The 21,013-nt window shown below is 46.7% G+C and overlaps 1 protein-coding gene across 1 annotated transcript in view; it reads left to right on the forward strand.

Moving 5' to 3' along the window:
- The first annotated feature begins 4,977 nt into the window (after window positions 1-4,977).
- Window positions 4,978-21,013, forward strand: part of A2M (alpha-2-macroglobulin) — a 31,254-nt gene continuing 15,218 nt past the window's right edge. Inside the window, 18 exon segments of the mRNA XM_069806738.1 lie at window positions 4,978-5,050; window positions 5,053-5,144; window positions 5,147-5,241; window positions 6,931-7,114; window positions 8,153-8,312; window positions 9,215-9,267; window positions 9,787-9,807; window positions 10,166-10,334; window positions 11,580-11,664; window positions 12,510-12,633; window positions 13,908-14,022; window positions 14,262-14,371; window positions 14,890-15,048; window positions 16,472-16,699; window positions 17,040-17,103; window positions 17,600-17,742; window positions 19,596-19,745; window positions 20,387-20,557. Of these exon segments, the coding sequence (XP_069662839.1) occupies window positions 4,993-5,050; window positions 5,053-5,144; window positions 5,147-5,241; window positions 6,931-7,114; window positions 8,153-8,312; window positions 9,215-9,267; window positions 9,787-9,807; window positions 10,166-10,334; window positions 11,580-11,664; window positions 12,510-12,633; window positions 13,908-14,022; window positions 14,262-14,371; window positions 14,890-15,048; window positions 16,472-16,699; window positions 17,040-17,103; window positions 17,600-17,742; window positions 19,596-19,745; window positions 20,387-20,557 (2,181 nt within the window). The 5' untranslated portion in view covers window positions 4,978-4,992.

Raw genomic sequence — 21,013 nt, forward strand, 5'->3', positions numbered from 1 at the left:
CAAGTCCTGCCAGAAAACCTGCTCCATGGGCTCCTCTCTCCACAGATCCGCAGGTCCTGCCAGGGGCCTGCTCCAGTGCGGGCTTCCCATGGGTTCACAGCCTCCTTCGGGAACCCACCTGCTCCGGCGTGGGGTCCTCCGCGGGCTGCAGGTGGATATCTGCTCCACCGTGGACCTCCCTGGGCTGCAGGGGGACAGCCTGCCTCACCATGGTCTTCACCACGGGCTGCAGGGGAATCTCTGCTCTGGCACCTGGAGCACCTCCTCCCCCTCCTTATTCACTGACCTTGGTGTCCGCAGGGTTGTTTCTCTACATGTTCTCACTGCTCTTTCTAGCCGCCGTTTCTGTGTCTCCCGCAACTTCTTTTTCCTTCTTAAAAATGTTATCACAGAGGTGTTACCACTATCGCCGATTGGCTCAGCCTTGGTTGGCCCCGGGTCCGTCTTGGAGCCGGCTGGCATCGGCTCTGTCGGACACAGGGGAAGTTTCCAGCGGCTTCTCACTGAAGCCACCCCTGTAACTCCTCCCTGCTACCAAAACCTTGCCACATAAAACCAATACAGTACATGGCACAGTGCACATGAGTGTTCCTGTAGGGATTTCCCAAATAGCCAGTCACAAGCCTTGGCAAGCAGCAGCTTAGTGGTAGATGTTCTGGGGCATGTGTTTGTTCTGGGAAAGGCAGGCTGGAGAAACGGGCTGACGGGAACCTGGTGAAGTTCAACAAGAAGAAGGTCAAAGACCTGCAGCTGGGGAGGAACAGCCCCATGCACCAGTACCTGCTGGGGGTGACCCAGCTGGAAAGAAGCTTTGCAGAAAAGGTCCTGAGGGTCCTGGTGGGCACCAAGTTGAACATGAGCCAGCGATGTGCCCTTGCTGCAAAGGAGGTGGATGGTATTCTGGGCTGCATTAGACAGAGTAGTGCCAGCAGGTCGAGGGACGTGATCCTTCCCCTCTACTCAGCACTGGGGAGGCCACACCTGGAGTGCTGGGTCCAGTTCTGGGCTCCTCAGTACGAAAGAGACATGGACATACTGGAGAGTCCAATGAAGGGCCACAAAGATGATGAAAGGACGGGAGCATCTCTCCTATGAGGAGAGGCTGAGACAGCTGGGACGGTTTATTCTAGAGAAGAGAATGCTGAGGGGAGACCTTATTAATTTATATATAATATATATTTATATAATGCACCTGAAGGGAGGGCACAAAGAGGACAGAGCCAGGCTCTTGTTTCCAAAAATAAAACTGCTGATTCCCCCCAGCAATTTTATTTTCAAATAATTGAAATTTTCCTTGCATCACCTGGTTGAAAGAAGCAGCTTAATGCAGTTTTGAGCAATCCAGTTGCAACGCAACAGCAGATTCCTCACACTGCCATTTACAGAATGCCTTCAACTGCATATCACTGGTATGTGGGGCTTGACATTCATAGAGGATGTAACACATGAAGGTATCGGGGCAGATGAAGACGAAAACACAGCTCTTAGCATACTCAACTAAGTGGATGTCTGCTGAAACTCATATGGAGTTCACTGAGCTGAGGGGCTTAAGATGGGAATGTTCCCAGCAAGGGTAGGTCTGATTTTCAATAACCATGCCTGCAACAGTCAGACCTGGGGAAACTGTGAAAAAACCCACCATATTTTAAGCAGTCTACTAGGAGCTAAAAACTTTGAGATTTCATCTCAGATTGTCTGGGTTACTTTGGGTGAGTCATTTTGTCTGTGCCAGAGTCCATTCAACCATCAAGAGACGATGCTGTCCCTGACTCCTAGGAAGTTGCCAGGCCCTACAGAAATAATGCTGGAGACTTTGCCTGTTTTGTCAAAGTAGTGGTAGCAGCTACAGAAGGAAACCTAGCAGTTACTTTACCAGAGAACCCCAGTGAAGAAACAGCTTCTCATGTTATCGTGATGTGTGTAGGTGAGGTGAGCACGTCTCCGAGCTTGCCTAGTTTACCTCGTGAATAGCGCAACATCTTTGCCTCCCCTAGGATTTTACAGTGCAGTGCATACTAGACTATTTTACCTTTTAGCTCTTCAAACATGGCCTCTCAGTCTCATCCCAAAGAGATACTCAGGAAATGTAAAATAAATAAATACATTAGGTTGCCTCGAAAGTTGACCATTCTTCAAAGGGAAAGGATTTTCAGCTGCAAATTTTACTTTCAACAGTGCACATGGCACCTCTGTGCGTTCAAATTTTTACAATACTAAAGGGATTTGAAGCAAATATATTCATTTCCATGAAAAGCAGTGGAACAAATCTCTTTGGCAGAGCTTTTAATCTTCTGTCTAGAGCATGTTGATACAGCTGATCGATATACACTAAGTTTCTTGGAAGTTCTTTTTGGATGAACTCTTGTAAGCAGCGATGAATGAATACTGGAGGAGCATGGCTTGCAGATCAAGGTAAGTTACAATCCTCATTCTCTATGGCATTTCTGAGGCTGCACTTAGACAGCGTTTGGTCTGCTGACCCCCAGTTCAAGAGGAACATGGAGAAACTGGAGAGGGTCCAAGGGAGGACTACCAAACTCATCAGAGTATGGAGCCCTTACCCGTAGGGAGTGACAGGGGGAGCTGGGCTTGTTTAGTCTGACCAAGAGGAGGTTGGGGTGATTAAATAACTGCCTACAAATACTTGAAAGGCAGTTGTAAGGATGTTGGAACATGACCTTTCTTGGTAGGAGCAGAAGATACAACATGGGGCAATGGCTGCAACTGCAGGTTGCGGAGTTCCAACTGGACATGAGGAAAAATGCCTTCACCAGAAATTAGTGCAAGTTTGGAAGTTTTCAAGATTTGACTTGACAAAGTCACAGCTGACAGCGTTGGCAGCAGTCCTGCTTTAAGTGAAAGGATGGACTAGATAAATTCTAGAGCTCCCTTCTAACCGGCACTTCTGTGATGCTGTCAATGAATGCAGTGGGATTCTTCATTCAGATACAGGATGCTTAATGCTCTTTTTGCACAACTGGGGCACCTGTCCCTTTGAGCTATGCCAAATGACAGGAATTCAGATTCACTGAGAGAAATCCAGGAAAGATAATACTGAAACACACTCTCCTCATGGATAGGCTGATACCTTGCAGGAGTTTTCCTGCGGAGCTTAGAGTTAACCACTTAAAATCTAGCCAAAATGATCTAGAAAGCCTGTTGGCCTTCTCAGCTCTACTCACAGCAGGTGGAAATGGCAGGAGAGAGAGGGAAAACTCATTGCCACTGCCTTGTCTGCGCCACCACCTACGAGCTGAATCACATGGGCCGTGCAGAGACCCTTGAAATTAGTCTGCTGGGGCCCAAGTTGCTATTGGGAATGGAGTGGAGGCCAAGCAGCTTGAGGGCAGATTTTAGAAGTCAGTTCGGTATCTGTGCATGTTCATTGGTACCTCCTGGGATTCTCAAGCTTTTAAAATCTTGCCCCCTTCAATTGACTGAAAACATTTCTCTTCAGTTTTTGGCTACACAGCACATTTTTGACCAAGGTCCTAATGATTGGGAGCTGGCTTGTGAGCGGTGTGAACTGGTTGGCTATTTGTCAGAAAGGGTAGCCCTACCTTCCTCTGCTGTGTGCAGTTCTTCCCTGTAAGGTTTGTGTTCAATCAGTCCAGCTCCCAACCTGTTCAAACCGATGTAAAGTGTCATCTTCAAAAAGGCTTTGACCACCCCCCACACAAATCCTCTTCTCTGCGGATGAGGCAGATCTTCCTGGGTTACATTTATTTTGGGCAGGCAGAGCAACCATTAGGCATCAGATGGAGAAGGCAGAGCACAAACCTGGGCTGTCTTTTGTGCAGTCCCCAAGGAAATTGGACATGCACTCCCAGCCTCTCGCTTTCCCATGCAGGTCACTGCAGGGCAGAATGAGGTCTGCAATGAAGGTTTGTTATCTCACGGCACTTGGATTTCTTAACTCTGAAGTTCCTGAGCTTACAAAACTTCTGGTGATGATAGTGGGAGAGGGGAAGGACAGACAGATAATCATTTCATCCTGCACCCTTTTTAATCCAAAAATTATGCTTTACATCCTCTAACATAGATCTCCTTTCTTTGGAGTTCGGGTTAGGACTATAAGAAAGACAGGTATTCTACTGCCACTTGCAAAGGTAATAATTACCAGAGCTATTGATCCTCCTGCTGCAGACCAAGGCAACTATGGTAAAGACAATGGTCAAAAAGAAATTTCCCTCCGTGATGCAACATCGCCCATCACAGTGCATTACATGGATTTTCACATAACAAAACCAGTAAGGACTCCATCAAACAGCAATAACTGGATCTAGATGTGCCAATAACTTGACCTGGAACTAAAACCAGTACAGGGAAAGCGAGACCGAGGCCGTGTCTGTTCTGTTGTGTGAGGGCAGCTGCTGCTCTGGGGAACTGGTTAATGTGTTACACGCTGTTAATGGGTTGAACTTTTGGCAGCTTCCCATCATGTCACTGTCCCTCTTTCTGTCAGGGTGAAGGCCAGATTATCTTAGATGACTTGATTGTCCAGGCACTCTCTGGCCCCTTTTCCTGGCATTAGCCCTGGTGGGACAGGGAATGGAGACCATGGGGGCGCAGGGTGGGTGAAGGGGGAACGTTTTCAGAGTTTGCATTCCCTGTTTTCAGATCCCGCCTGTAAGTGGGGGTGAGGCTTGCCCGCTCTGGTTTCCCAAATGCCAGCTCAATCTCCTGCCCCTAGTTTGAAGGAAACCAGACCGCTCCTGCTCCTCCAGCCGCCGCCGTGACCAGCGCCGCGGCCAGCTCCGTACAGGGACCCCTGCCAGAAACGGAGGCCTTCCCCTTACCCTCCGCTGTTAGCCCTCCTTTTCTTTAGCCACTACCTTTCCTCTTCCGTTGCCTGCTGCCCTGCCACAAAAAAAAGAGACGGCTCCAGCCTGCTGGGCACCCTCCCCTCCCTCTCCCCCCCAGCGCCTGGCCTTCTGCCCGGACTCAGAGCTGCTAGTTCAGCTCCTCCGCACCGCCTCTCCCCATTTCCAGATGGGCCCTGGCCTCCAGCCCTTATCTCCTCCAGCCCCTAGGCTGTTTGCAGAAGAGAGTATAAAGGCTTGGCTCACAGAGCAGAGGGGGAGTACGAGCAGCACCGGACCAGGCTGGGTGTCTGCTGGACTCACCACGACCTGCTGCCCTGCTCCGCACCATGGGGAAGGACGGGCTGCTCATCAAACCCAGCGTCTTCCTCCTGCTCCTCTTCTTCCTTCCTGGACACAGCTCGCCTGCCACAGAGCCGTAAGCTGCGCAGGGGGGTCTCTGGGCAGGCAGGAGACCTGGGTCGTATTTCTGTCTGTCGCTTCGTCTCTCATCTTTTGCCTACTTTCTTTTACTCAGGAATAAAGACCAGGGCTTTATTTTACCAGGGCTGGGTAAAGCATCTTCTACAAACAGCAGCTGTAGTGCTTCAGGGGGACCCAAAACAGTCTGTGAAACTGAGATATCAGTAAAACTTCAGGAAAAAAAAAAAAAGAAAAAAGAGGGAGAGGTCTATGAGAATACCTTTTGCTGCTTCAGTGAATTGACAGGATTTCAACAAAATTTTCTGCACAGAATTGGTTCTTTTGAAAGGCAACTTTTTATAACTGTTTACACATTCAGTTTTCCTTAAGAGATAGGCTTTTTTGAAAAGACAGTGAAAAATTTCATTTTGGGTTGGCTACCCTACTCCCAGGCTGAAATGCCCAGGGGATGGGAGTGGTTTTTTGATTGATAATGGGAAAAAAAGGAACAAATAACAGATCTGGCATAACCAGAAATGGCTTTATTTTTTAACTCACATTTTTCAGCTCAGCCAATGGAATGAAAATTCCCTTCTCACCCAAGGTTAGATGGCACTGTTAGACTGTGACTGTTAAGGTCTGTGAGGGTATATTGTGCTGCATCCTTTCTTCACCCCCTTTTGCCCTGTTTGTATGTGAAGGGAGTGCGTGTTTTGTGCATGTGCGTCGTACTTGTATGGCAGGAGCAGCGCACGAGGGGTCCTGACATCCCAGAGGCTTTCTCCTTTGGCTTTTTGGCAATGTCTTTTCCTCCGCAGCAAAGCAAGGCTGTGCTGCAGCGCTTTCGTCAAATGCAGACAGCAGGGCTGGGACCTGAGGGGCCAGAGCTTTCTCCCCGTAGACCAACTGATGGACGTCAAGGTGTGAGAGCCGCCCATACCGCTAAAGCGAATGCCCTACCTTACTGCTGAGGTGTCGAGGGCTCTTCTCCCAGATGCTCGCTGCTCTGGGGATGCTTGTCAGAGGCCAGTCCTCGCCCACCCAAAAGGAAGCCCTGTTGCCATTAGAGGGGTCAGGTTTGATTCCCAGATGCAGTGCTGGGCACCGGGACACCACCGGCATGTTGCTCCCCTGGGAGGGAGGTTGCGTAGGGTTGAGCAGGGACCCCCTGCTCCGGCTGAGACAAGAGGGGCTTGCTTCCCTGAAAACCTGAAATTTTCTCCAGTGTTTTTGCTGAAGATGTGGCACCACGCTGTGGCAGTTTTGGGTCTCTGCGAGGAATGAGAGTTAGTGCTACAGACGGTTGGCAGCGTGTGGTCAGTGGCGTTTATTCACTAGGTACCGGCACTTGTGCAGCTCCTGAATCCCACTAACAGTGTCCAGCAAAGGTGACAATTAATTGACTTGTCCCCACTGGCATTATTCAGGGTCCCAGGAGGAAGCACTGCTGTTGTGCCAGAACCTGGAAAAACATATCCCTTCCAGACATCCGCACTGAGGATTTCCTGTGGTTATTTTACTTCTGAGACTGGCCTCTCTGCTTTCCCCTGCTGTTACAGACATGCTGGAAATCTTGTTACACTCCTAGAAAATGCACCTCTCCCCCTGTGCAGTGAAGGCTGTAGTCATCAGATTGGTTTATTTGTTCTTTCTGTACAGCTCCTGTTACCTGTTCCTCTGACCTGTCCTTCTCCCCTCTTCCTAGGCAGTATATGGTGCTACTGCCCTTTCTGATACACACCGATTCTCCTGAGAAAGTCTGTGTTCAACTGACCCACCTGAATGAGTCTGTGACGCTGAGTGCCACACTCGAGTATCAAGGTGAAAACAGGAGCTTGATTGATGATGTGGTATCGGAGAACGACGTGTTCACCTGCATCCCTTTCTCGGTGAGTATCTCATCCTTGTGGGCTGATCCCTTGTGCCAGGGATAAACTGTAAGGGCACTGTAATGCCAGAGTAACACTGTGTAGGTATTCACATCCCTCTTGGCCAAAGGTATGTTCACGTCCATCCTCAACACCCTTTCACTGCTGAGATCTCCTTAGTGTGCTATCTGAATGGGAAACGCTGAACCCTGGAAAGCCAGCCCCTCTCTAGGACAGAAGGACAAGAGGCCAGGAGAAAGAAGTGATTTTAGTATTGATGCTCCTGATGGCTGTTTGGTGAACAGCTTCTTCAAATGGCTCTTCACATCATCCTTCAACAGCCACAGATTGTCACTTGAGTGCCTTCAAATTGGGGTAGAGCTTTTGAACCTCAGATACTTTTTGACTTGTGGATATGGTACACTGAATTAATGTAAGACCATAGAGCTGTGATTGCCTGTGACTCAAAAAGAGAGTGAGGCAGGAAATTTGTACCTTAATGTAGTTGATAGCCCCAGAGACTATAGCAAATTGTGGGCAGCTAGGGAAGTTGGTCATCTGGCTCAGAGCACAGATTACGTCTTTGGCCTGAAGGCTGAAGAACGGGCCTTCAGGACACGGAACAGGTTGGCATCCGTGTCTGGCTTTGTCAGATATAGGCTGAAGACTGAGTTTTGTCACTTGGAGAGAGATCTGGTGTGTCTGGTTTGGAAAAGGAAATGTTCTGCAAGGACTAGGGACATTATCTGAAAGAGAAGGGGAATTATTCCATTGCCCCTGTGAATGTCAAAAGGAAAAGAACAGAAAAGTTTTGGTCAGGGCAGTAAGAATTTCTTGAAATTGGGTGGCAGAGGTGGGAGTGCCTTTGCTGCACAATACTTGGACAGCAGTAGGAATATAGGGCAAGTGAAGACCGGTCTCTTGTTCCTGATTATAGTTCTCCTCACCTCTGTGTTGGGTCCATCAGGATTATATTAACTCTCTTATTTCCTAAAGGCCAGTTCAGTTCTGGAAGCGTTTAAAGGTGGTCCATAACATAGTTGCTTTCTTACTCTCCAGCTTCCAAAATCAAATAGCCCGTCACCAGTCACATTTATCACTGTGACAGTGAAGGGGGCAACACTGCAGTTCAGGAGCCGCAAGTCGGTGCTGGTCAAGAATTCTGAGAGCTTGGTCTTCGTCCAGACAGACAAACCCATCTACAAGCCTGGACAGACAGGTACTTGGGAAGGGGTGGAGATTTGCTTTTGAAGAAAAAATTCATACTAAAACTGTTGTTTTCTCTGGATACTAAAACTGTGCCGGCCAGATGTTGACTGCTTTCAGTGGGGGTCAGAACTGCAATCTCGTGGCTGAGGCTTATGTTTTTAATGCTCCATTTAGGAACAATTTGGGGAAACTTAGATACATGCATCTATCATCTGGAGCACCTGCACACACTCCCTCTGTCACTGGGGGCTCTATTGTTGTGGTCCGTGCAGTTAGGGTCCACATTAGAATCAGAGAAAGACTGGATATTTGTCCTACAGAGAACAGGGCCAAAATTCAGACTGTGTCACAAAATAGCTTTTAAAGCTGCAGCTGATTTTGCTCAGTGAAGACAGAGAGAACTATATAAGCCATTTATTTCTTCTGGGTCATTGATCTCCTAAATTTGGCCTGGACAGAAATGAATGTCCTAAAAGAGACACTGAATTCTCTATCCATCCAGAGCCAACACAAACTTGCAGCCAAGTGCTGAAATAATTTGCTTGTATTCATCCTTCCTAAGAAGTCAGTCTAGTTATAACAAAATTAGAAGACCCATGTGAATTCCCATGTAAAAATATACCCTTGCAAAGTAAACAAAGGCAACTTAGATTTAACTTTGGTCCTGATTAATGAGATTCTGATGCCCATGATCAGTAAGGTGTTCAGACTGCCATGGATTTGCTCTTAACATCCTCTTATTCATGTAATTTCTTACATGGGTAAGCTTCTAGCATGACTTAGCTTTCTAGTGAATGGAATTTCTTTAGAAGAGAACAGCTCCGTTCTCTGTTGTACCATTTGTTTTTGCAACTGATGTTTTCTGGTTGGTGACTGCACTGTGGAACCTCACTGTCTGCCTTTCTCCATCAGTCCTGTTCAGAATTGTTTCTCTGGATACAGACTTCCGTCCCCTGAATGAAGTGGTAAGTATGATGCTTCCTTTTCACTAGTTACTTGGCCTTAAGTCATCTGTGTGGGGAAAGGGAGGAAAGAAGTGTCTTTTGGGGAGAGCTCTCAGTACACTGAGGTAGTTGTGCAATTCCTGTCTTACCTCAGGTCTTGTTAACAGGGTCTGTGCTTCAAATTTCTGCATAAGGCTGCCTTCTGCATTCTTGGAAAAGTTTGACAAACTGCAAATGAACCATGCTGGTGTAAGCACCTCAGCAGTGGGCAAATCTACCATTATCACAGAGTGCACCTGCTCTTATTAGTATTGCAGATCATCCAGAGTTAGTGATTTCAGCTGACTTTTCTGCCTGAGACAAAGGATTGCCCTCCCCCTTGATGTACCTCAAAATACTCTGTTGCTCCGTACCAGGAACTTTTTTCCTTATCCCATTGGGTGCTCAGCTTGTTCCCTGAAACATGGTCATAGCCCTGGTCATTTGAGCGTGTTGCTTGCACTCTGTCTAAATATGCTGTTTCCTTTCTTCTTTTTCTAGTTTCCGCTGGTGTATATGGAGGTATGTACAAGCATTCAATTCATGTTCACATCTATTGCACCTCACCCTGGGCAGAATAACTACCAGTTGCCTCAAGATGATTCTTGTCTATTTTATGTATTAAGCAGGTCCATTACATTAATTTGAATATACAGAGCTTTAACTCATATGGTGGCAACCATGTACTCTGGGCCAAGGTTACAGCTCCTTCTGTTGTCCAGCCCTGGGCTCCCCACACAACCCTGCTAGTGCCCCCCACTCCTGTCCTGCAGCCTTCTGAAACACTGGGGCTGGGCTTCCCCTCACTGCTTTTGATTTTTAGCTCTTGTTGCAGGGTCCCACTGTTCTCACAATCTCCTTGTGGTCACATTCTCTGTAGGACCCAAAGAAAAACCGTGTGTACCAGTGGACAAAAGTAGAGTTAGAGAAGGGGTTAATCCAGCTGTTCTTCAACCTCACCTCCGAACCTATGCAAGGGACCTACACAGTGGTGGCACAGAAGGCCTCTGGGAAGACAATTCGGCATCCTTTCTCTGTGGAGGAATATGGTAACTGTCGCTGCAGTTTCAAGATCCTAACAGCTAGTTCTGTGAGGCATGAAAGCTTAATTGAACAGGGTGGTAGATCTGACCAGGATGTCCCACACGGCTGGAAAAACAGCTCTGTGTCCTCTCCCTCCCAAGCATCATCCCTTTCTGAGGAGTGAAGACTGAAGGACTTGAGCCACCCATCTCCACTCCTCCCTAAGCCCCAGGCCATGCAGTGCAGCTCTTCTGACTGCCCCTCTCAGCAATGCTCCCATCAGGGCAGCAATGTGCTTGGATTAGTCTGTGCTGGCAACCACAAGCCTCACCTCCTTTCAGAGGTGAATTTAAGGCCACAGCCTCATCTCCAGTTGGCTACTGTCAAGTGTCATGCTATGGGTCTGGCTCTCCCTTGCCTAAGGCCCAAAGACCTTTTGGTGTAGGCTGGGGCCGTCTGTAAATTCAGACCTTGCCCTTCCTCCCCCACAAGCTAAGCCTGCAGCTCGCATGACGCCTTAGTGCCTTAACCTCTCTCTGGTGCTCTCACCACTATGCCAGTTCCATCTGCTTGGCTAGAAAATGGTATCCCAATACACACCAGCACAAGGTCGCAACCAACATAGGTTCCCACCCCAGCAAGCCAGCTGTAGCCCTTGTTATATGGTCTGACATGATCTGGCTCATGCAGCAGAGATGAGTCCTGAAAGATGAGTCTGGAAGTCCTTTGACTTTTTTCAATTGCAAGACTGTTCCTATGCCCTGAATCCCTCCTAGCTCTCCCAAGACAGTCACCGACCACTTCCCCTCCTGCAGCTGGGTTTGGATGTGATGTCACCCTCTGCTAAGTCACCGGGGAAGCTATGGGGTCTTCCTATTTTGCAAATTGGTGAGGTCTACATGCTTTGGAAATGCAGAGACCAGGCTGCAGTCCCAGTTCTGCATGTTTGTGGGAGACCTGTATTGAGTTAACTCTCTATTTTACTGTATCCTACTGCTGTGGGACTGATATCCCATGTGTTATCTAAGAAGCTGCTGTATTTTAATAGCTGGTGTAATAATCTCGTCTTACCTGGCACAGTTGTTGGCTGAGTGCCTGTGGTTTTCACTGACTTCAGTGGGATGTGCAGGTGACAGAAGCCTCTAAAATCTGACCATTTAGGTGTAAAAGGGTTTCAGGTCATTTGTAAGAATAGTCTTTGAGCAGCCTTCATGTCTCATTCTTATGTTATTCCCCACCACATACACTGTTTTGCTTTGGTTTTGCTGCAGTGCTGCCAAAATTCGAAGTAACAGTGAAAATGCCCAAGGTGATCACCATTCTTGATGAGAAGCTGAAGGTGACAGTTTGTGGTCTGTGAGTGCCATTCTTTCAAGTCCTTCTTGGTTTCAGGTCTGTCTTCAGCTGCTCCTGCAAGTCCAGTTGGGAGACTGAGATATGATACTTCATTATATTTCTCAATCATTTTGGGGTCCCAGGACCAAACAGACTACATCTACCATTAGACAAAAGGCAACAATATTGCTTGGGGCACTTTGTATGTAACATGTAGAAACATATTGTTCTTCTGTTTTTTTGGAAGGGGTTTTTTTGCATATTTTTTTGAGTCACAGAGGATTTCAGACCAGCTACAGTGCTAGGGAAGAGGTCTTCAGTTTAGTTTACCTGGGAATGGTGTTTTAACTGTGGCTTTTTCTTGTCATTGCCGAGAGGAAACCATAAGTGATGCAGCTGCCCTCTTTCCTTTGGGCCACCTCATTCGATTCTGCACAGCAATGTTCCATGCATCCTGCAGGGACAGCCACAGCTCGGGCTGAAGAATGAGCCAAAAGACCCAGTGGACATACACACACAAACCAGTTCCATTAGAATTGGGCGGTGGGGTAGATACTTGCAACATGTTCTCCAAGATGAGGAGTACTCTCAACTAAATCAGCATTAGGGTAAATGAATTCTGAAGACTTGTATGTTATTCCCAGGGATGCAATCAGGACTATAAGATTCAGTGCTCCTGCCCCTGTTGCCATGCTTGATCCTAAAATGTTACTGAATTTCTTTCTGCTTTTTATTCCCTGTGATGACCCTGCTGTATCTTGGAGGCAGCTCTAGGGAAGAGTAGTGGCAGGTGAGCTAGTCATTTTTCTCCATGCCTCTTACATTCCTAATGGCTCTGTTTTTCTTTCAATCCTCCCCACTGGTAGATACACATTTGGGAAGCCTGTTCCTGGCTTCGTGAGCTTCCGTGTCTGCCGAAAGTTTGAACACGCAGCCACTGCCTGCTATGGCGAAGAGGCTAGAGCAGTGTGTGATGAGTTCTCTGGACAGGTGGGTCACAATTACTCTTGTGGGTAGAGTGATAGGAAAAAGTGTGGTTTATTGAGCATGCCCTGTAGGCACAGGTTTGGCCTGTGTATGTACGAGCATAGTGTGAAGAAGGGAGAGGCTCAATGTATTTTAAGGAAGCCTGAAGAAGGAGAGAAGATTGGGTGCAAGATGAAATGTGAAAGGTAAAAATAGGGGGAAAGTCTGTGCAGTAGGAAAGATGTGTGTAAAGTCAAGAAGCTGATGGAGAAGGAAGAGATGGAAGAAACAGAAAGAGGTCAGATGGAGTGTAGAGAGTATAAGAGAGAAGTAAGATAGAAAAGGCATGAGTCATGAGGGAAGAGTTGGGGTTGGCTTACACTAGAGACAGTGTGTGGGATCAGAAGTTAGTGTCAGAATCAGGAAAGGAGCAGAAACCAGGGGAGGGGTGATGCAGTTTGAGCAAGAAGGAAAGGAATATGGGTTTAGTGGCAGTGGTTAAGACAGACAGAAGAAAAAAAAAAAATCACTTTTTTCACTCTTCAGACTGACAAGTCTACAAGAGCAAAACTGAATGATGTTTGGACCATGGACAGGTGCAACAGGGCTAGCTTAATTGACAGGAGCTGGAGTAATAGCAATTGTGGAAATATGCCAGGACAAGAAAGCAAGCAGAAGACATTTGTATGGTCCTTGGGGTCTGCTACAGTATGATCCCCACAATTGCCTCTGCCACTGCTGTTCTTATCCATGTTAAAAGAAAATATGAACACTGCAGTGCTAACCTCTGTTCCAGGCATCTCCTCCCTTTTCTGTGGAGACCTGCCTTGTACATGAAGATGCTGAAGTGAAGTGGCAAGCTTTGGAAATACTTTTCCAGCTGTCATCTTCTTTCTACACATACCTAGGCTTTGGTTTATGTATCACTGTGCATTTCAAGTCAGCAGCTATATTCTAACGTGCCTGATGCCAGGCAAACATTTCCTGTGTGGCATACGCTTGAATAATTCCCTATGGTTCTGTATCAAGTGCTTGCAATTTCAAACTTCACACACACATACACAAAACTCTTCTAGGTTGCAAACTCTTTGCTCTGATGTTGCTGCAAGTACTTCAAAATGCTCCTTGCCAAGTTACTTATGTGCTTTTCCAGTTTTGATAAAAACAACAGAGAGAATGATCTGTGAGGTTATGGGCTTCTCTTCCAGTTCAGAGCAACGCACAGTGATGGATTCATTAAGTTGAATAAGCATTATATAAATGAGACTATAAAGGTCTTGTTTGTTTTCCTCCAACAGACAGACAACTATGGCTGCATTTCTGAAACGGTAAAGACCAAGTTATTCCAGCTCAAGAGAAGTGGGTATGAGAATAAGCTCCATGTGGAGGCTAAGATTAAAGAGGAGGAGACAGGTATGAACCATCTGGATCAAAGAGCCATGTAATAAGCTCAGGAGAGACCAGCAGAGTGGCCTGCCAAGTAGGAATGAGGGAGAAAAGCAGACTCTTGCTTTTCTGAAATCCTAAAGTTTTCCTACCTGGAGGCCAGGAGCATCAACAAAATTGCTTGTCCAGCAAAGGAGGGTTGGCCTGGGGTAAAAGTAATTCTAGTCAGGTAGAAGCAAATTAATTCTTCATGTTTCTTCTTGCAGGAGTGGAGTTGACTGGAACAAGCTTCTCTGAGATCACAACCACCATTAGCAAAATCACCTTCGAGCATTCAGACTCTCACTACAAACCCGGAATCCCCTACTTTGGGCAGGTAGGGAAATCATGAGAATGGAATGCCATGAGTGCCAAATAATCATGCTACTGAACCTCCTGGACAGATACATGTCCCCCCTCTGCAAAGATGCTGGACCTCAGTGCTGCTAATCCCTGTGGGCCTCCTCTCCTCTGCAGGCTCTCAAACTGGGGAACAGCAGCCGAGAGCACAGCCCTCATTCTGCTTACCCCTCTGTCCTTGTGGTTCTGCTTCTCTGGTCAAGTAAAATTCTGCTTTTCCAGTCACCTGTTTAAAAGGAGGCCTAAGGGGTGTGAGTGCATGTCAATCTCCACGAGCACACCTCTGACCCAGAGGTGGAGATAAGAAAGGGCCAAAGAAATAAGATTCAGAAAGTTTGCAGCTCTCTCTGAAAGAGATAGGTGATGCACATGTAAAGAGCAGTGGAGGCTTCCTTGTCTGACATGAGCCCAACATCCTTAGCTTGGTGGTCTATCAGTCTGTTCAGGTGACAGGCATTCCTCTCCTTCTATACTATACTGGTTTTGCTCCTCCAGGTGAAGCTAGTGGATGGGTCTGGTGCTCCAATCGCCAATGAAGTTGTGAAGATTTCTTTACAAGGAGGTCAGGAAACCAACTATACAACAAATGAAGAGGGCAGGGCACAGTTTGTCATGAACACTTCCAAGTTGAACTTCGATTCTGTTGGAATTAGGGTGAGTGCTGCGGGCAGAGGAGGTGATGAAGTGACCTACAGGGCTGGAAGGGGAGTACCTCTGAAGTTTCTACTATATATGCAGAAGCACTTAGCTTCTTGTTCCTGGTTGGTTGTGCCAACCTTGACACCAGCGTGGTGGAAATAATCGTACAACAAACCAGGTTGCCAAGTCACAATTGTACTTAGCTTCTAAGTATTTGATTCCTGCTTGGCAATAGCAATATAGGGTTAGAAGGAACATCAAGAGATCATATTAGTCCATTCTGCTCCAAGGGATCACCAGCCCTACCTAGACAAATCTGTTTCAAGGGTAAGTCTAACTCCCATGGTGGAGTGCTGCTTGTGCTTCGCTGTCTTTTCAATTAAATGATTTCCCAAGTATCTCATCTGAATATCCTTTGTGGTCGGTTAAGGCAATCTGCATTTCTCAGGGTTTAATTTAGCATTCCAAGTTTCTAAGCAGTTCTCCTTTTTTTTTTTTTCTTTTTTTTTTCTTTTTCCTGCCATAAAGAAAAAAAGAGTATGAACCATTCACAGAAATTCTCCCCCTGGTGTGGAATTTATTTATCTGGGAAAAATAAGTGCTGCTGAGCATCCTTTTGTTAGTGGAAAATGCAATATGTGTGTAATATGCACATTTCATAATATTTCACCCTGGAATAGGGCAGATTGTCTAGAATTGTATTTGCTCTTCTCCCTACAATTCTCTTGTCACAGATTAAAACCATTAAAAATTATCCAGAACTTACCACTTAGTGCTTGAAGTTTTCAGAATTTTGCAGGGTAAAGAAAAGGCAAGAGTTCTCAAGCATAGTGAGAAAGATAAGGAAATAAGGGCACATGAGGCACATGAAATGCTGGAGTAGCACCCTTCTAAATGTGAAATATCTTCCCCTTGCTCTCATTTTTAAGAAGATCTGGACTCTCCTAGGTCCTAAACTTCTATTCAATTTAGGTTTTGAATTCTTAGGTGGAGACTTTTCCTCCTTTTCTATAGCATCCTTAGCTTGATCTTGGCACTGGTAATCTCTGAACTGAACAGCACTATCCCTTCTCCAGTGCCAGTAATGAGAAGAAAAATGAAAATCAGCTTCTTTTCTCTTTAAAATAACAGGATATTAGAGGGGGCAAGGTATTAGGGTAAAGAGCCCTTGAGGTGATACTGATAGTAAACAAACAACTGATATGATTCAGCTTGTTTGAGACAAACTCCAGATTCTCTGGGAGTGAGATCATTCCCAAGGATTTGCTAAAGGTACCACCACCCTGTCTTGCATCTTCCAAACTCATGGGGCTTTTTGTAGGTTACCTTGTTGCTTAAATACAAAAAATACAAAACCTTTAATGTTAGGCCATGAATTTTGGCTCCAGTTCATCCACCCGTGTTTGAGGATCTATGTGTGTATTTTCTCCTTTTCCAGGCAACTCATAAAGTACACCCCTACTGCTATGACCGTTCCTGGGTTGTTCCATATTATGAAGAAGGCTATCTCCAACTAAAGCGCTTTTACTCTCCTAGTAATAGCTTCCTCAAAATTGAGCCCCAGTCCAAGACACTAAGCTGTGGCTTCTCCACAGAGGTCCGGGTGCACTATATCCTTACTCCAGCAGCCGTAGGAGAGCAGAAGAAAATCGTCTTTTACTACCTGGTAAGCTTGCAACTGCCATACGGTGAGGTTGTCACTGGTAATTGTAGGGGGGCTGGAGATGGAAATTGTGGTTTGTGGCAGCAGGCTTTAAACGCTTTCCCATCATCCTTCATATGTTCTTTTCCCACAAAAAGGAGGGGCTGGGTTAAGAGCAGAAGAATAAGGATGCCCCAGTGCCCCCTGGGTGAGCACTGGGATTCTGCCTCAGGGAGGCAGAGAACAGCTGAGCAGGGTGTGAGCAGCAGACATACAGCTCAGTTGCTCTCCTCTCAGGTTCCCCCTCTTTGAGGTTTGGCTCATGTATAACCTCAGTCACAGCAGGGTTTCTCCTTCCATTCAGGTGATGGCCAAGGGAATCATTAAGAAAGCGGGCACCCACATTCTGGATTTGCAGCAGGAAAGTGGTGAGTTCCTCTCCCCTGCCAAATTGTCGCTGTCCTGGGAGGTTAGGCAACTGTGGCAGACATACAGGCTGCTTCCATATAAATGCAGGGATCCACATCTACAGGTCCCCTAAGATATGGGAAGAGTTTGAGCTTGCTTTGCTTTTATTTAGGCTTTGCACAGATTTGATCTAATCCCCTGTGCCAGCTGTCTTTCTTCTGCCACTGCACTTCCGGGGCTCCAGTGCTCCTAGGAGACACAGACTGATGGTCTGTTTTTAGAAGCTGAACCAAAATTCAGCACGCTTATGCACTGGAAAACAGGACTTGAAACAGGCTTTTTCAGTCAGACAGTGAGATTTATACACCTCTGTGAGCACTAATTCATCCCACTTGGAGCCCTGGAGTTTCATCATGGCTAGGATGAAGTTCAGAATGAAGTCAAACCTAAGAATTTTGGCTGCTCCAAGAGCAGGTTTCCTGTACCTTAACTTTTTGCTCTTGTTTTGTTTGCTAGACAATGGGGTCTTCTCGCTACAGCTGCCTGTAGAAGCTGATATTGCTCCAGTGGCCCAACTGCTTGTCTATACCACTGCCCCCAGCAGTGAGGTAATTGCTGATTCAACCAAGTTCAACGTAGAAAAGTGTTTCAGCAATAAGGTAAGTGTCCACTTCTTGAGGGAGCAGCCATCAGACTGCAGCATGGTCAAGCTCATTTATTTAGATTTATCCTGGCTAAGCTCATTTCTTTAGATTTACTAACAATGGACAAGCCACTTAAAATTGTTCTAGGTAGCTTCACTGCTTACTGGTTTGTGCTAGCTTGGAGGAGATCAGCTGCTGGGAAAAAGGTGCCAGCAGGGACTACACTCATAAAAACCCTCTTAGCAACTAGTCGCAGCCATTGATCTCACAGACGGTCCTGGGTAAGAAAAGGGGGGCCGCATGTCTTATGTCATACTGCAACACATGCATTTTACTCCCTTTTCACACAAACTCATTCCAGCAATGAGGTGGCTGCTTGTGGGGTCACAGAGCAAAAATAAAACACATGCAGCCCCAGTGCAGTGGGGGAAGCTAATACTTGTCAGATCTTTCAGCTCCTGTACATCTCATCCTGTCATTTTAATTTCTATTGTGTGTAAATGGAGATAAACCTTGCCTGAACCTGCTGCGCAATGCACAGTGGTGCTTCAATAGCAATGATGAGACTGAAAGAGTGCAGAAAAATAAAGCCTTTCTGTGAGCAGGTGGACCATTGTTCTCTTATAGCCCCACAAATTCCTTTTTCAGAAGAGAATACTGATGTATGAGCAGCCTTAAGAAGAGAACAACCTCAAAAATTCCCATCGGGACTTCAGAATAGTAGACAGGACACTGCTAAAGACAGTCGCTTGTCCTGCTAAAACCCAAGCTAAATGAATTCTTGAGACTGGTGTCACTGTAGGAACTTGGTCACCTGAATTTTGTTCATATATTAAAGGTCATACTGTGCACTGCATTAAGGTCTGAGTGCAAGCCAAGTGCCAAGTGGTTTACGTGCTCGGATACTGCTTTCCTCTCTGAAAGCATCTTGAAGTTAAAGCTGTTGTCAGACCAGATAGGACAGACTTTCGGCTATCTCTATGCTAGACAGTTTTACTAGAAGCAAGCTTGCTACAGCCCTTGTTGTGCCATTTCCTGAAGAACATTTTTTTTTGCACTCTCGAGATTAATAAGTCCACACTGGGAGAGGTGGGGGGTGCCAGCAGAAGGCATGCTGGGGTCTGGGTGGGACATGAGGGAGGCTTGCAGCTGATGCTGCTTTGTCAGGCAACTTGTTTACTCTGAGGGTGCTTTGATCATTGCATGTGAGGGGAGAGTTTGTACTTCTGAGGAGAGGGAAGATTTATGCAGGTCAGCCATCTTATTACAAAAATCGCGTGAGATGGTGATGGTAACAACTTCTGCTAGCAAGGACTTCCAGGACAGAGCTTGGTAGGGGCTTGTTAGAGTTGTGAGTTAGGTTTTGGGGAAGGCACATGAATGTCGCAGGTCAGCTCTTCAGAATCATTACCAGCCAGTAGATATTGCAATATTGCTCCAGGGCATCACTGCTTCTCATGTTACCAAAGAATCTGCTAAGCAAGGTCTTTGCAAGCCTGTTTTCTCTCCACATACAATATCTGGGTGCGGTACAGAGACTGGGCCTGGTTCAAGACCATGCCCAGCTGCCTGAACAGATCTAGCTGCTATGTGGGATTATCTCATCATATTCACAGTGGCCATTAAACATCAAACTGCCTTAAAATTTTTATGAGCAATTGCAATGCTTGAAGTTGCCAAGAACTGTTAGTGCTGATTCCTCTGGCGCTGTAGCAAGGAAATCCAGCTCTGCAGTAGCACAGAGGGAGTGTGTGTGTCTGTGTGCATGCCTGTGCGGGCTTCGTAAGGTTGGAACCGACGCACTCAACTGGAGGGAAAAGTCCGGCAAGGGTAGGGCATCTGTGACGCAGCTTTTCCTGTGGCTACAGGTGGACTTGAGCTTCTCTCCTTCTGAAGGCCTGCCTTCCTCTGATGCTCACTTGCTGTTCAGAGCCTCCCCGAACTCCCTCTGCGCCGTCCGGGCTGTGGACAAGAGCGTTCTCCTCATGAAGCCAGAAGCTGACCTGTCACCCAGCTCTGTAAGTGCTGAGTCTGTGCAGCAAGTCAGAGCAAGTACAGCCCAGTGCTGGAGGGGGAACAGTGAACAGCCCCTCTTGTCAGGAAGGCTGCCCTGTTCTGTTTCTCGTCTTCGTCCAGTGGGCAAAAAGAGGAGAACTGGGCAGCAGCTGTTTCTTAGGGGGTTTGTGTGATTGTAGAGATGGCACTCAGGAAGCTCTTTTAAGGGGACTGCTTCTCTTGGCCAGCGCCAAACACTGTTGTTTGATGATCATTTTTCAGTTATTGTCTCCAGCCATGGATTAATTTTCTTGGAGTAGTGTCTGGAAGTGTCAGAGTTTATTCCCCTCACGCCAAGCAGCAAACAACAATCCCTGAGTAGGTACAAAGCACCACATACGGGGTGGCCAGTGTCATTTTTTATATATGTGAGCCATAATAACCAGAGTAACATGCTGTCCATAACAAAAGAGGCAGTATCTCCAAATTTGGATCTCTTTTTTGACTCCCAAATTCCCATTGCTCCCACCACAGGGAGGACCATGGCAATGTGGATGTATGTGCAGGTGATGGGACTGTTTTGGTGCTTGCATCCAACTCCCTCAGTTGTGTTTTGTGACAGTGGACACTGAAAATGCCAAATACCCTGGCTTTTTCTGCCTAGGTGTATAGCTTGCTGCCAGTGAAGGAATTGCATGACTATCACCATGGTCCAGACATGCTCTTGGAGGAGCCCCTGGAGAATTGTGTCCCCTTGGAGAAGATAGTTCTGAATGGGATCACCTATTCTCCAGTAGTGATGACGAATGAAGAGGACACTTACAGCATTCTAAAGGTATAGCTCTCTTGCATGGTTAGGGAGTGGAGTGGGAGAAGGACTGAGAATGCTTAAGCCTTCTGTGGCACGATGCAACGTAACAAGGGAAGGGTTTGCGAATCTGAATGATCTGACCACTAATTTTTATCTAGAGGCGAGTTCAGTGAGAGTCATAAACTTCACCTGTCTTGCCAGCTTTGCTCTCCACTTGGTGGAAAAGGGATCAGTCTCAAAGATTTCTTCTTACAGGAAAAGCTTTGAGGTTGACTTGAAATAAGGTTCTAATGGGAGGTAAATAATCCCATGCCATTACAGTTACCCCACATAAATCAATACGTCCTTGAGCTGCATTGTAGCTACAGACATTTCCTTCCAGAAAGAAAATTCTGTATCTACTCCCTGGCTCATCCTGATCCCTAGGCTGGAACTGGACTGGAACCAGTGCCCTAGAAACAGAGGGGATCTATCCTTTGG

This window comes from Haliaeetus albicilla, chromosome 19 (assembly GCF_947461875.1).
Source record: "Haliaeetus albicilla chromosome 19, bHalAlb1.1, whole genome shotgun sequence".
NCBI classification, from domain to species: Eukaryota; Metazoa; Chordata; class Aves; order Accipitriformes; family Accipitridae; genus Haliaeetus; species Haliaeetus albicilla.